At 32.5% G+C, this 16,931-nt stretch overlaps 2 protein-coding genes across 2 annotated transcripts; one reads left to right on the top strand and one right to left on the bottom strand.

The window, feature by feature from the left end:
• The first annotated feature begins 2,039 nt into the window (after positions 1–2,039).
• On the top strand, positions 2,040–4,915 carry LOC136985396 (chromatin assembly factor 1 subunit A-like). Its single transcript, XM_067282665.1, has one exon. The coding sequence runs from the start codon at positions 2,115–2,117 to the stop codon at positions 4,566–4,568; it is 2,454 nt and encodes an 817-aa protein (XP_067138766.1). The 5' UTR covers positions 2,040–2,114; the 3' UTR covers positions 4,569–4,915.
• Positions 4,916–12,375: 7,460 nt separating this feature from the next.
• On the bottom strand, positions 12,376–14,097 carry LOC136985394 (piggyBac transposable element-derived protein 4-like). The gene has a single exon (XM_067282663.1). It carries the CDS (start codon positions 14,095–14,097, stop codon positions 12,376–12,378), a length of 1,722 nt encoding a protein of 573 aa, XP_067138764.1.
• Between the last annotated feature and the right edge of the window lie 2,834 nt (positions 14,098–16,931).

Here is a 16,931-nt window from a genome sequence, read left to right as displayed (position 1 = left end):
AGAAAATATCAACTAGCGTCTATAAGCTCGGTACAATAGACAGAGAGAATTGGTGGACGGCCTTACTAGCGAAGCGATCAACTGGCCTTGGTAGTAGCAACAGAGCGGCCGGATGACCGAGCGGTCAAGGTGAGCAGCCTGCCGTCCTGGGGGACACGGGATCGAATCCGGACGGGTCGAAAAATCCCCTGGAAGTTTTCGGGGGGTGGTCCGTCCGGATATGTCGGGCCCCGTCCCTCACCACCCGGCCGCCCCATTGTGGGTAGGCCGAACCCATAATGGGCTTCCTATAAGAGGCCCTCTTAGTGCCCACGGGGCGGAAAGAGTTACAAAAAAAAAGTAACAGCAACAGTGATCATCTTCCGGCCCCAGACTCGCTGAGGGACCATCTTGGCCCTCTTGTTGCCGAAACCGGAGAGAGTAACCACCGTGCCTCGACCGTATCAGTCTCTCTTCTGCTTTGATGTGAGTCTACATGCCACTATTCCAAATTGCAACTCTAGTCGCCATCCGTCCGAACAGGAATAGGTTCCAGCTTGGGGAGATGTTAGAAACCCTGACGGAGGCCACGGATAGGAACGCGGCACACGGACAGCAAGCTTCATTAAGGCCTGGTACACAGACCCTAAAGACTCCATCCAGTGGCGTAGCGTGGGTGTCAGCCGCTCCCTTATTTAGGTATTTTCACAAGATATTATTATTTATTGTGAAATTTTGCCGCCACCTAAAAGTGCCGCCCGGGGCGGGCCGCCCCTGACGCCCCCACTACGCTACGCCACTGACTCCATCAATGGCCGAGACCAAGGCGGGACCTTCGGATTCTCTATACCCGCCGCCTCTCGCCACTAGGCCCCCCGCCACGTCAAGGCCGATACCTTGGGGAAGGGTGGTCAGTCCAAATATGTCGGGCCCGTCCCATTGTGAGCCTAGCCGAACCCATAATAAACTTGCTAAATGAGGCAGTCTTGGTACCCACAAGGCGAAAAGAGTAAAAACAAAAGTATCAAGCAGACGTATTCTCCAAACTGCTGAAGGTATGAGAGTTATTTCGATGTCAGCTGTACATCTAACTTGGTACTTTTCATATGACTACAATTACAGAACTTTTAACAAGAAAAATTAATCAAGATTTACTTGAGATAAGTTACAAATTATTCGTAGTCTGTATTATTTAAAAATGAAAAATTAAATTTTTAGATTACTTATGAATGAATGATTTTTTTTTATACGTCGCGTATGAAAGCATTCATAATTTGTAACTGACCAGAAGAAACCACAAATCAATCCCGCTATTGACGCTGTTCGCTCTAGTGGCATAATTTAGAACTAATGCTCGCTCAGGGGCTAGACGCTTATTACAGTAACCACAAAGAAACGAAAAACCGGGGGCGATTCCTTGCAGGGTTTAGAGGATCAAAATCCTGTGCTCGGAAATCGAGGACGGATGGTCGCCTATCTATATTAAATTCATTATCGGGAATAAGCACGAATAGCGGATGTAAAAATCGCCTGATCATACTATTTACGTAAAATCATGAAATACGAAACAGATTCTCACTCTTACTCTACAGCCATAAGCAATTATCATCGATAATAAATATGCAAAAACAAAAAATAAATTCAGTAATATTCAAAAGTAATAAACAAAAAAAGTAATATTCTTATTACTTAGGCATACATCAAAAATTAGCAATAATAATTATTTAATATCTCGGCCGACGGTTTTTATTTTTTTTTAATATACTTTTCCTTTGCATATTCGTGATATTTGTACATTTTTAAAAAATAAATTATTATTATTATTTTCACCTTAATGGAAATTAAACAACAATTTTTCGCTCGCCAATTAGCGAAGGAGTACTAAATATTCCTTTTATTACAATAATTAATAAAATATTTTTACAAACTATTAACTTCTTACCTATTTATACAGTTATAAAATAATTCACAATAAATTTAAACATATTTTATTTTTTCGTGGTCAAAATAACATTTCAAATTTATTTACTCGAAACAAACCGCTAGAGGGCGTCTATGTTACGCGCCAAAATTAAGACCGAGGACAAAAGTCTGTGCCGCGTGTTATGTCAGTGCATTGAATTGTTAGATTGGAAATGGTCGAAGAAATGGACAGTGGAAATGTCTCTCTGAAGCAGACTCGTCTTCCTTTTAAAACGTTGGATGCGAAATCCGATCTGCATCCTGTAGAAAACGTGCGAAAACGAAAGTTATCTGATTGTGATGACATCAACGATGCTGTTAAATGTAAAAAAGGTAGCGAAACGTTATCACTCTCCAATTTTGATAAAGTCGAGGCAGATGTGGAGATCGAAAATAGACCAAACATTACGTCTAGTCCTAAAATTACTAAGCAAACTAAACGAGTTTCGCAGAATTGCACCGAATCAATGACATTATCACCATTAAAACGAGCAGTTTCTCTCGAATCGAGCAGCACTCGTACGTCTAAAATTAATCAAAATATAGAAACATTTAATGATTCTGGATTAGATTCCAGTGCATTGGTGGAAGAAAACAAAGGAGAACCTTCTACAATTAATTCGTCTTTAGACGAATCTTACAATGATACCGCACGAGTCGACAGTTCTCGAAATAATTCCGGTGTCGAGTTGGTGAGTGATTCCGTGTGTGGTGCCAATGCTTCTTCGGCTGCCGATGCTCCTACTGATGAAAGTTTAAATAACAACAGCTCCGTGATAATTGATATTGGGGATGATGAGGATGACGACAATAGTCCGGGAATTAAAACTGCAAATGTTAATAAAATAAAATTAACTAAGATTCAGAAAGAAAAAATTAAACGGGAAAGACAGAGAATAAGATTAGAAACGAAGGAACGTAAAGAGAGAGAGAGATTGGAAGCCAAAGCTAAGAAAGAGAGAGAGAGAAACGAGAAGTTACAACACAAAATCGAGAAGAAGGAAAGAGAAGAAAAGGAACGTCTGGAAAGACTGAAACAGAAAGAAGAAAGGCATCGGCAGAAACAGTTGTTGTTGGAGTCTAAATTACTGGAAAAGAGAAAACGGGAAGAAGAGAGGCAAAAGAAGTTAGAAGAGAAGAAACGGGCTGAAGAAGAGAAACAAAAGAAATTAGAAGAGAAACGAAAAGCTGAAGAAATGCAAAAAATTCTGGACGAGAAGAGAAAGGCAGAAGAAGAGAAGAAGAAGGAAAGAGAAAAGGCTGCTTTTGTTAGCTTTTTTGTAAAAACAGAACCTACACTGTTACCTATGGTTGATTATCAAGAAAGTTTATTTCTTCCATTTGAAATTACAAAAGATATGAAAGTTGCCCCTCCTGTGCCTTCAGTTGCTTTTGAAAAGTTTAATCAAGAAAACTTTGAAAGCTTAGTAAGTGCTCAAAATGAAAATGTGTTATATACAAGCGAACTTAAAATTGGAGCACGTAAGCCATATATTTTTTGTAAAGAGTTCAGAAGTGATGTTGACGAAATGGATGATGATGTTATTGTTATAGATAGCAAAGAATGTGAAATGAAGAAGAAATTAAAATCTAAATTATTACAATTTTGTGAAAATGTAAGACCACCATATTGGGGGACTTGGAGGAAAAAAAGTATTAAAATTTCTGCTAGGAAGCCTTTCTGTAAAGATTCAAATTGTTTTGATTATGACATAGATAGTGACGAAGAATGGGAAGAGGGAGGTCCGGGAGAAAGCTTGTCGGGTACCGAAGACGAAAAAGAAAGCGAAGACGATTACGAAGTGGATAACGATTTTTTTGTGCCTCACGGATATTTATCGGAAGACGAAGATGGAGACGAAAATCTTAGTCCAGAATCGAAGACGGCTCTTTTAAAAATGAGAGAGAGAGAATTTCAAGACGAAAGAAATAAAAAGTGCTCGGAATTAAAGCCCGAAATTATCGCAACATTTAAAGGAAACGGGAAAATTGAATGGACCGACGAATTAGAGGATGCATTAAAGTTATATTCTCCTATTTTTCTAATGTCGTGTCCAATAATGACAACACAGATATCATCGAAATCCTCTCAAGATTCACATGTAGATACTGCTAATTTATCATCATCTGGTTTGTGTGAAGTTCAAAAATCAAGCTCGAAACAGTTTGTTCCAGAAGAAGCCATGCCACATCTAATTAGACTCGTTCATGCAAATACATTTGGTCGTCAGACTGTAATTAAAGAATTTCAAAAATTTTGGCAACAACACTGTTCAGATAAGTCAGATACAGAATCTTTACAAGTAAGTGTTCCAACTTTATCTGAAAATATCGGTCAAAACGCGAACTGTCCGCAGTCATCAAATTTTAAAATTGGTCGCATATCAAAAAGGCAGGTAGACAACACTCTTCAGAAGATAGCCAAGTGGTGTAAAAATCTCACTCTGAATAAACATTGCTGGTGGGTTCACGAGGAAGTTCTGCAACAGTACAATCTGACAGATCTTCCAGTGCCTAATAATTGGCAGTACGTAACTCCACCGAAAGAATCGAAACGCTCGAGTATCACAAATAAAGATACGCCATCTATTAAAAAGTTTGCAAAAATCATTACTCTTAGTAATTAAAATGATATATTGGTTTAGTTTAAATATTGTGTTGTATATCTATTGTAATTCACAAGGAGCTTTTATAGCTAGGTGGATAAAAAAGAAATTAGTTTGTTAGTAATATTTATACAAATGATCATATAAAGAAAAATTTCTCTAAACCAAAATATCAATGATTTATGTATTTAAAAAATATTTTTACTGTAAAAAGGAATCTTGAAAAATTTTATTTTTGCATAAAATTTATTTTGTTCAACAGTTTAAATATTTACATTCTCCTTGCATGAAAAGGATTAGAATCTTAATTGTGAGATATTGTAAATTTGGATTTAATTTTGAATCAATGTAATTTACATTTTATGATTTTAATAATAATAATAACTTTTTATTATCTTTGGATAATAAATAAATATTTGTGTGTATACAGTTATATTTTATTTAAAAAATATATATATATTTTTTTAAATAAAATATTTTCTTCTAAAGAATGTAAAGGATGCAAACAATAGTTGTCATAAATAAATTGATTTAAATTTTTAAGATGATCTTCTCAGTCGTTTTTACAAAATCAGAATGACCCATCTAACAAACCAAAGCTGTATTCAATTATAAAAACTTTAAACTAAACTAAAATGAATGTGCGTAAACATTCATTTTAGTTTAGTTTGAAAGCATGAAAGCATTTTAAGAATAAATATCAATAAGTACTTTTCAGCCATCCACTCATCTGCAAGATTAATTTTGAATTTCTTCAAATTGATCTGAATAGCAAATAGCTCAGAAGTGCACAGGAAGGTTTATCCTTGTGTTTACTTTATGAAAGCATTAATGTTTCATTTTTTAATCCTTATTAAGACAGTGACACACTAAGCAATTTCTTGCCTTGGAGACTTGTCTTTGAGCACCGGAAACCTGTTGTGTTTCTTTGATGTCTGGACACAAGGAGTCATAAGATTGATGTTTCTATCTGGTAATCATAAATTTTCGCTAACAGTGCAAAATTATATATCTTTGAATACCTTGTCGTCTTATTCTTTAATAGTGTGGTTATACTGTAAATTGTTTCTTACAATTGAATTAATGAAATTAAAAGTTGTGTCATATCAGCAGCTGATGAATGTCCTCCATTTTTATTTTTGTGCTGTAAACAAGAGTTGTAGTCACATGATAAATTGACACACAAAAACCTTTATAATGCATCCTTTAATTCAAATTATCAAACGTTTTCAGCCATTTTGAAAGGCCTTTGTCAGGAATATAATAATCGAATGATTCTTATTTTAAACGGATCTTTGTTCTAGAACATTATAAATTTTGAATTTTCTTATATGTGCAGGCTTGTAAATAAATAAAAAGAAATACAATCTGTAATGGTACTTGTACCGATATAAACAAATATATATATATATATATATATATATAAAATACATGAATAAATAGAATAAAAAAATAAGTAACTAAATATGTAACTACAATACATATGTAAAAAATAACAACACAATTGCTAATATAGAGAAGAACACCAAAGTGCCTGCTTCTTTAACTGCATTATAAAGATTTTTGTGTGTTGATTAATTAAGTGCAGTTAAACGAAGAACATGATAAATTTATGCACACTCATTTGTTACAGCTATCAATGAGAGACTTTTTGTCTCCCAAAAGTTAGTGATTTGACTGCCCAACAACTGCTCTTCCACTGCCCAAGAAAAGATTTGTCCGTTACCCAGTGACATGTCTCCCACAAAAATTGCCTAGTGTGTCATGGCCTTTAGATCTGTTTTATTCAAAAGAATGAAAGATTTAAATGAAAAGTAAACAAGAAGTAAAAATTAATTTAGGGGTTTTATTCAGTTGTAATTTTCTAAATAAAAAATAATTTTATAATAGTAGTATAATTAATCTTGAAAAATATTTTAAATAATTCATTCATTCAAGCAACTCTGCAATGAAACTGTTTTTTAAAGCATATTAAGTCTATCTTATAGTGTTCTGGGCACTGCCATAACTAGGCAGGAGCAACAGGTGCCCTGAACAGGGCCCACTTGGAAGGGGGACCCAAAATGCATGTATTTGTTTTATTATTTTCCCAAACCTAATTAAGGGGCCTAAATGCAAATTATTGCATGGGGAACAGGAATGGCTAGTTACGGCACTGGTTTTGGAAAACCATTGTAGTAATTTTATAACCCTGCAGGGCTGTGATTCATCAGTGTAATGTCTTGTCTAAAGTTAACTGTAACTGGTTATTTCTTTCAGTTTGACAAGTACTAAATATGTTATCTGTTCTATGTAGTAGCATAATTTGTACAGCCAAATAAAATTTTAATTTTTCTGATTAAAATTTAAGAAATGATGTTAATTGCTGATGGTTGTGTTAGGCCGCGACTCCACTAGCCGTAAAAGGGCCGTAAAACCCCTCACCGTAAAAGCTTTTACGCCTGAGCAGGTCGTAAAACCAATGTAAAAGCGAGTTGAGCAGTGTTCAACTCGCTTTTACGTTGGTTTTACGACCTGCTCAGGCGTAAAATATCATGGTCACATGATTAAAAGCTTTTACGGTGAGGGGTTTTACGGCCCTTTTACGGCTAGTGGAGTCGTGGCCTTAGGTCTTCTATATTTAGAAATGTGATTTTTGTTAAATGAAACAATATATCACAATTACTGTCACAAGAAAGAATCAACTAATCTTTGAGGAAACATCCTAAATTTTGTGATACATGTCCCAAACATAGTATGCCAACACCTTTTTTCTGACACAGATGAGGGCTCATTTCAAAAAGTATATATCCAATGTCTTTTTATATGTTCTTTTTAATAATGTTTATAGAATTTATCATGTTTCTAAAGTGTAATATATGTAGATTTTTCAATGTTTGTAAAGGTTCTCAATTAAAAGACATCAAATAATAATATGGACCCAAAAATCTCTACATAAAAATTTTTCATTATAAATTTGGTGAATTTAAAAAATTAAAACACACCCACAATTTCCCTATCCTAAATGCTAACTGAGCTAATGTTGCTATGTAGTTTCTGATAATGTTAGAATATATTTATGGCATTTATATAAATAGATCTTTCCGTTATTTCAAACAGTTTAACAACACTGAAATGGGATATGTATTGTTGTATGAAACAAGATACAATAATTCATTGAATCAATTTAATGTAATGATCTTTAATTAAACTCTTTTGTTCAAGTACTTCAATATTTTTTTAATGTATTGTATTATTTAATATTTATAAAATATATCCAAATATAGTAAAATTTTTATCAAAAATGTTTTATATATGTATTTCTGTCTTAGAAAAATTGGAATGTGTAATTTTTAATTATTACTATAAAATTTTTCCAATTTCTTACATTCAGGTGGTTGAGGTGGCAAGCATATCTATCTACCTCTTGACCAAGGTTTATATCTAAATTGGAATTTCAAAAATTTTAATGGATGACCTGATGTGTTGAGCCCCATTTTTTTTATTAACTTGCCAACTTCAATTTGAATTAGCTCATAGAATGTTAATACCTCATGTCATAGACATAATTTATAATTTTCATAGATATAGCCTTTAGAGTCAGATTAGAAACATTGAAAAAACAATTATACATATATAGCGTGTCTCTGAAACAAAGTTACTAGGCTTACATAACTGAAGATAAAATATGATATAGTGACAAATAGATTAATTAAGTATAAAAATATCAAATATAAATACAGTGACCTCGGTTATACAACTAAAGTACCAATGATAAAAGTCATATAAGTGAGAGTTGTACAAGAGATTGATCAATCTGAATGAAAAAATGTTAAAAATTAACTGTTTTCCTTTCAGTATTAATTACCACAGTTAAAAACATTGTATTTTGAAGTTAAAAGAAATAAGTTAAGCATTCTTGTATATAACGGTGTAAAATAACTATGGATTTAAAAGGAACAAATACAGTTGAGTCTCGTAAAATGCGGGGGAAACATTACGCGTTATCGAAACCTCGTTATTGTTTTCCTATGATTTATGTGAGTTTAAACCTAGACCTAAAAGTTGGAAAAAAAAGTATACCTCTGAATGACAAAATTCAAATTTTGCACATGTACTAGTCATGTGTTGTATTAAGGTGACCAACCGTCCTCCTTTTGCAAGTTCTGTCCTCCCTCGAAAAGTGTCCTCCTTTTTGATATTTGAAGACTAATCTGTAAATCTCCATATTTGGTTGATGCTGAGCTGATCCGTTGTATGTAATGTGATGTGATGTGTTTGTATTTGACATGACTGTTCATCAAGGCTTGGTACAGTGCAGCAAAACGCGATTATGAAACACTTGTGCTCTGCACAGGAGACCTTGATAATGCGCTTTAACATTAAGTCATGGAAAGTTCGACCGACTCGACAACCTATGACTAAAAAAAAAAAAAAAAAAGGTCAACGGATTCACGCTAGTCAATATAAACCTATGTGATGATATCGCTTATTCAATATAGCGTTCAAGTTTGCTCGAGTGCGGGCATATTACAATTCAATAATCCGATACTGTTTTATAAAACAGTTAAGAAGGGTGACACCACGATATCTGCCCCGGGTGTCACCCATGCTAGCTACGCCACTGCACATGCAGTAGAGATTATTATAGTGTATTATTATTGCAATGAATAAAATGTTTCTTTTATTTACAATATCTTTTCCTTCAATTTATGTATCCTCCTTTTCATTATAAAAAAGTTGGTCACTTTAGTTGTATGGGAGTTTACTGTATACACAATACATGAACAAGAGTAATAGTATATGTGTATTTTTACCATCAGATTTATACAGCTAGATTCTTTTAAAAAAGGGGATATTGTTTGTCTGTCTTGGACAGAAAAATAGATTTTCTTTTCTGTCTGCTAACACTCAATCTCTTCTCAGAAAAAAATTCCCGACTGCACGAATTGCTTCAGAATTGAACTTACTGCAGCTGAAAGACTGCTTTCATCTTCATCTTCATTACTCACATGTCCTTTTTCCTCCTCCTCAGATTTCTTCAATGCTTCTGATCTTAGATACAAGAAGATTGTTATCACATTCAAAGTATTTCTTAAAATTGGTTTCATTAGAAAACATTTCTTTCCAGTCTTCATGAACTAGTTCCACAATCTGACTCCTCGTGTATAATCTCTGAAAAAAGCCACCTTTCTTAAAATAGTTCTTGGTCTAAGAACACATGTCATACATTCCCTTGCAACTGAGATGTAGGTCATCAAGGATGGAAACTTATTCAAGTTCTTTTTTGTTTTCCTGATTCATTATAAATAGGTGGATCAAACTTCTTTTATAAAATAATTTGAAATTTTTAACAATTCCTAAATCCAGAGGCTGTGCAGCTAGCAGGTAAAAAAATCATTTTGAAGTTCTGGAGAAAGGGCAGATCTTGTGGATGTGCTGGACACTGATTCAGTTTTCCTTTTTTTTCTTTTGTAGTGCCTGTCCCATTTCTTTAGAAAGTCAGTAAAAAAATCTGTGAATTCATCCACACTTTTTTTGAATTTTCATAATTAGAAGGCAACTTTCTGATGTTTTTAAAACAACATGGGTTTTTTTATTTTTGAATTACTATAGTCTGTCTATAGAAAGAATCAACTTGGGTATTAACTAATGAGCACCAGCCATTGAATGCTAAGTTGTAGTAAGTTACTTACGGTTTCTTCCTAATTTGTTAAACACATCACCTCCATTATAAACAGTGTTATGGAAGCATCATGTTCTGGTATTGGAATATGAGGAAGTTTGCTATAGTAGTATTTAAACGCATGATTCTTTACATTTAATGAATGCTATAAAATATTAAATAATTAATGGAAAAGTCATTCTGCCATCTAGTGAGAGAAAATAAAATAAAATTCATATATTACTTGACATTAAGTGAAAAATGCTGATATCGTTAGGGAATGTGCTGATTGGTTTAACCGAAATGACATCACACATCACACTCTCAAGTTGATTCTTTCCATAAACAGACTAATGGATCTAATTTTATGGAACCATCATTATTTTTGTGAAGAAGAATAGTTAACTACTACTTACTTCACTTACCTCCATCCTGTTTTATCTAAAAACAAATGTTATGTCCAGTATGATAATCCCCTCTGCTTTATTTTCCTGGGCACTTCTATTTGACCTACTGCAAAGTGACCCCATTTGGTTTTTGTGATTGACAATCACAATGGTAAATTGAGGGGAAAATGCATAATCTGAACCATTTGTAAGGGCATAGAATTGAGAGAGTTGTTCAAATGAGAGATTTTAAACATATTTCCCCTAGGCTTTAGCCAGGACCAGTGAAAAACATCACATAACTGAGTATTGCTTAAATAAGAAAGACAAATGAGAAGTAACTATATTTGTTGTCTTTTTTAAAGTAATCTATAATTATCTAATTTATTTACATATTCTGTTAGCTTCTATCCTATAAAATACACCCTGCATGTAGAGAAATTCAATAAATTTTATATGAGACAGACTGAATGAATAACGTTAGTAGTGCTATTAAGGAAAAATAATGGTTGAAGAATTTGAGAATAATAATAATAATGAAAGTGTGTACAGTAATGTAGTTCTGCACCAATAGTCATCCCTGCCGGATGACATTTGCATTCACTATGTGGTTTATAAAATGAAGTCATCCATATCTAATTGCACCAGACTCAGTGAGCTGTTGTTCTATTTTTGACAGCCAAAGGCATCACACAAGTTAGTGAGATCATCATTAACTTGTATGTATGCACAATATAGTCGTGCATGTCATTGTGAAAAGTCCAAGACGAAACATAGATGATGAGCCATGTCGACTTTTGAACCCAAGCTTTTTGTAGCAACATGCATGATTCTCATTACTGTGCATACATCCTGTAATGGATTTCACTAGGTTTAATGCCTCGTTATCATAAATCCAAAATTAACAGCTAATTTTGGACTTCTTTCATGTTTCTCCTGAAAGCACTTCATATACTCCAGATTGGGATATGCTTCTATAAGTATTCAGTAATTAGCCTGTCTGAGATATCTTAATTTTCTAGATCAGTGTTTCTCAAACTATGGGTCATATAAAAATTTTAATGGGTCACAGTGATACCACCTTCTGCAGAAATACTTGTATTATTGAAATATTCTGTAAGAACTAGGAACAATAGATGCAACAAAAGTTGTCAAAAAGTTTTCAGTACTTAATAGATTCATCATCTGTTAAGTACTGAAAACTTCTTATAACTATTATCGTCATTTAGTAATAAAATTTTAATTTAAAATGGAAAGTATTCCTTGTGTAAGTAATATTCTTCGTGTACGAGTTTGATCGTAAAATAAGGTAATTAAGCAAAAGAATGCAGAGGAGCATGTATATAAATTGATTTCTCTTGTATTTTGAACATCAAAATAGATATTTTATATAAGGTTGTAGTCATAAAGCCATTTAAGTTGTAATGGTTTTGAAAATATTTCCATGTGTATTCAAAACTTTCAGGTTTATTGCCAGACATCAATAAATTATAAAAAGTGAATAAACGGTGAATTTGTCGTACAAGTAGATCATAATAAGTCTTTTAACCCTTTCGTCCCTGAATATAAATTATGATCCAAAATCAAAGATACAATAAAGGTGAGTTACTTTAAAGTCAAATTGAAGATTTTTTGTGAAAGAAATTAAATTTAATTAATTGGGTGGTCAAGGGGGGATGGTACATATTTGTACCAATAGGGTTTTTACATGGTACATATATGTACCAGCAGGTAAAAAATTACAACATATGCTTCAGAATCACTTTATTGCAAATAATACATTTAAAAAAAATATATATTATTTGGTATGGTACAACATGAAACAGTCTTTACACAAAGGAATTTGACATTCTTGACAAACCGTTTTTGTTCTTTTTTGTTTTTTTTCCTCTGCACATCGAGCACATCTTCTTCTTGTTTGACCTTCTACAGGAAGATGCAATGCTGTTCCAAAAAGTTTCTTTTTTTTTGAAGAAGGCCCTCTTTTTGGTAATGGTAAATTGCTGTTTTTCTTTTCTTCAGCAATCAAATTTTCAGAAAGATCTACCAAAAATGTTAGATAAGAAACTTTCTTTGCATTCCTTCTCAAGTCATTGTACATAATCCATGCATTTGTTACACACATACTTAGACAAGTGTAAAATACTTTTTTCCACCATTTGGTGGATTTTCTCTCTTGATTATACAGACTTATATATTGATCAGCTCGATCAACTCCACCCATTTTCTGTCGATATAGAGCTATGGCTTGTGGACAGTCTATTGTTACTTGTTCACCTGTCTTAGTTTTTTTAGTAATTTTTGTCAAATCAGGTTTGTGGCAATTACTCATTACTAAAACTTCCTTTGTGTCTTGCCATTTTACACACAATATTCTTGTGTCAGTACATCTGAATGTAAATTCTCCTCGTTTGAGTTTGTCTGGCATGCCAGGTACATTTTTGCGGTTAGCCATAATAGTACCTATTGCAGGAAAGTTAATAGTTTCCAATAGATTTACACCAGTAAAAAAGCGATCAAAACACAGGACTACATCAGGTACTTTTATTGTTGCTGCAAGCGATTTGACAACACGTTCTCCAAGAGTTACTGATTTATCTGCTACTGGTGAATCTTTACCAGAGTATACATTTATATCATATGTGTATCCAGAATCAGAGTCGCAACGAAGCCATAATTTGATGCCCCGTTTTATCGGTTTTAGGGGCATATACTGTTTCAACGAAGATCGTCCTTTGAATTTAGTCATTGATTCATCTATACTCTGAAACTGACTATCTTCCCGACATTTACTAAAGGTGTATTTCAAGCAAGAAATTAATTCATCGACATAATATGTTTTTGTAGCATTTGCAGGCTTTTCTGGGGGAGCAAAGTAAAGTTTAGAAATTACAAGCATAAATCGATCACGAGAAATAGTATTTTGAATAGATCGATTTCCCATTGACTCTTTTTGACTCCAATAGTTTTTTAGGCTAGGAAGATGGTTATATGACATTATGAGCATACACCCTAGCATTTTCTGGATTTCACCTTTATCAGTTAGTTTTTCTTTTTTTTTCTTAGCTTTGTTTAGCTTCAGAAGACGCTGATTAGTACAATTTACTATATGTAAATATAGAGAATGAGGGAAAACTTTATGAAATATTTTCAATGGACTTGATTGCTTTGTGATGTCCACAAGCAGTTTACAACTTCTTTCAGGAGGGATGATTTTAGCAGGCTCAAATAAATCATCTGGAACTGTCCAATGAATAAGACGATTGAGAGAACTCTGATTAGAAATATTAATATTTTGTTGTTGCTCACAATCACTAGAGAAACTAGTTTCTGAATCCTCCACATATACTTGACAGTTTTTAGACGTTGAAGGTTTTCCAAGATCATCTTGGCTATAGCTGTATTCACCTTCTGACCCATCATCAGTCGGTTCATATTCATTGGAAGATGAAACAGAAATGTCAGAAATATAGTCATTCATACAATCGAAAGTCTTCTGGGATAATATTGATCTTTTCATTTTAATACTGAAATAAAAATGTGTTCATCAAAAGACCTGTTGGTACATATGTGTACCATTAAAAAATCCGGCTGGTACTTATGTGTACCATGTGAAAAAATAGCAAAATAAAAACGAAACTATAAGTTAAATCTATTTACCTGAATATTAACAAGGATTATACATATAAATCTTCTAAAATATATAAAATTTTACTGATATAGACAACGAAAACTAAGAATTTTTTAACAAAGATACTCAAAAAATCTAATCTTTCGTCGATACACGTGTAGTATACGTTAAGCGAATGACTAAATCGCCCTCTACAGTTGCCAGTTCCTTAGCGATAAAGCAAAATCCCGATATGGTACAAAATTCCTTTGTCTGTAATGCATTTTCTAAATTTCAGGTATTTTAAAATTTTTGTGGTACCTATGTGTACCACTAGGGACGAAAGGGTTAAGGAATTTTCTTTGTGTGTGTTTATACGAGATTGAAGAAAATTTTGTCAATTTCATTTTGTATCTGAAAAAGAGTTCATTAAGTTCGTTAAAAAAAAAAAAAACTAAAAATTTTTCAAAGTAAAATAGACTCCTGAATAATTTTGGAACAGTGTTTTATTTACAGTTGTCAGTCTTATATTTTTTTATTAGTTAAATTTCAATAATAAAAACTGAAATTTGAAGTAAATTATTTGTTATAAATTGAAATTGGCCCAAACCACTCTTAATAGAAATGTACTCAATGTCACATTTCACACGTAGAAGTTATTGTGAATAATTTTATTTTGTTACTCGTACATAGTATACAGTGACTCCAGTTTACCAGATTTAAAAAAATTTCTATATTATTAACACATGGGTTGTGCAACTATTACAAACAAATATATTGAGTTGCATGAGCAGTAAGTTTGAGAAACACTGGTCTAGATTTTGCTGTCATTGTTGTATTTTTCTCATATCATTCTACAGGATTCTCCAATCTCTTGTGATTATAGTTTTTTGGCTAAATATATATCTTAAAACTTGGTTTTCAAATGCCTGTACTGTAGTCTGTTCTAATTGTTTGGGTAGGGACAAGGCTAATATAAGGTCTATCCAAGTAATTTAGTTTTTTTTTTTTTGGTAAAAAAAAAGTCGATTTATATATAAATGTAAATATAGTTATTTTTATTACTTCAATTGATAATTCTTATTATTTAGAAGAACTTTAAACAATAATTTAACGTAAAAATTCGAATAAATCGAATAATGTGTGTCCAAAAAGTTTAAGTAATTTCATTCAATTCTTTAAAATATCACAAGAAGGTATTATTTTAAGTTTCAACAAATGCTTTTTCTGTAATATTAATCATGCCAAGAAACAAACAATTCACTGAAAATGATGTGCTCTACATTTGGAAAATAAAAGCAGAAGGTGCTACAGTTAATCAAATTGCTAAATAAATCTATCTCAGGAATATATAAAGTTATTGGAAACCTAAACAAAGATCAGTAATCACTTTTGGTCTTCCAAAACATGATGAAAGGGAAATTTTAACGCTTGTTTCAAATTCTACATCATCTGTTTGAAAAATTGCAGTAGATTTGGATCATGAAGTAAGTAAAAGCACTATTCATAATGTATTAAAATCACCACCAATAATTATTTACATAAGAATGGCCAAACAACTTCCTTTAAAACTACAACATATTGAGGCAAGGTTAGACTGGGTAAGAAAGTGCACATTGTGGAAAGAACAGTGAAAAGGTGTAGTGTTTAGTGATGAAAAAAAGTGGAATTTAGATGGCTCTTATGGGTGGGCTTTCTATTGACATGATCTCAGAAAAACCTAAAACATATTTCAGTAGATGAAGAGGAGGAAGTATTGTGGTTTGGATAAGATTTGGATATGGTGGGAAAATTTCAATTGCATTTATTTCTGGACAACAAAACTCAGAACTTTAGCCACAGACTTTTCAACAGAATCTTTTACTTTTTGGAGAACAAATTGCTGGAAATAACTGGATATTTTAGCAAGACAATACTTTTCTTAAGTCCCCTTCAACTCAAACCTGGTTTACAAATATTAATCTTTTGAAGTGGCCAGCTAGAAGCCCAGACCTGAACTCTATTGAAAATCTTTGGGCATTGTATCTAGACAGGTACAGTACATGCCAATCGCAAGCATTATTCAACCATACCTAAAATCTGAAATTGAAGTGTTGGAATAATTTACCAGATGAAACCATTAAAAATCTTATTTTAACAATGGAAAATAAGTTTGAGTTAATTTCATGTAATCATGTAATTTCAGTTAATTAAAACATGAAAATAATTAATACATTTTGTTTAGGTAATTTTACAAAATAATATTTAAACTTTTTGATACACATTGTTTCATATTTTTTAATTTTAAAACAAATTATTGTTAAAGTTCTTCTAAATAATAAGAATTATTAATTGATGTATTAAAAATATTTATATTTAAATAAATTTTTCACAAAAATACTAATTACCTAAACTTTTTGGAAAAACACCTTAGGTAGCAGCTGGTTTTATGATAATTTTGTATATTTTTATCTTCAGATTTTTTATTCTTAATAATTAACTTGTTTTATTACTCCACTACTTACAAAATGATAACTGAATGTGAAATTAATTATGTTTCTAGTGGTGGAGTGGTCTGTAGATGGTGACATCACAGAATTGTTTGACAAAATTTTGTGCTTATTTGAAAAATTTGTGGACGTTTGCAACTATTTTTTTTATAAAATACAATGGAACATGTTTGTAGGAAAGTATATAAATAAAAAGAAAGATACATTTTCAAGAAAAAAGTTGAGCGAAAGGATTAAATTCAACACCATCACAAT

This window comes from Centruroides vittatus, unplaced genomic scaffold, assembly GCF_030686945.1.
Source record: "Centruroides vittatus isolate TY-2023 unplaced genomic scaffold, ASM3068694v2 contig_964, whole genome shotgun sequence".
NCBI lineage: Eukaryota > Metazoa > Arthropoda > Arachnida > Scorpiones > Buthidae > Centruroides > Centruroides vittatus.
The sequence above is the reverse complement of the archived record's forward strand: the minus strand, read 5'-3'. Positions and strand labels throughout refer to the sequence as shown.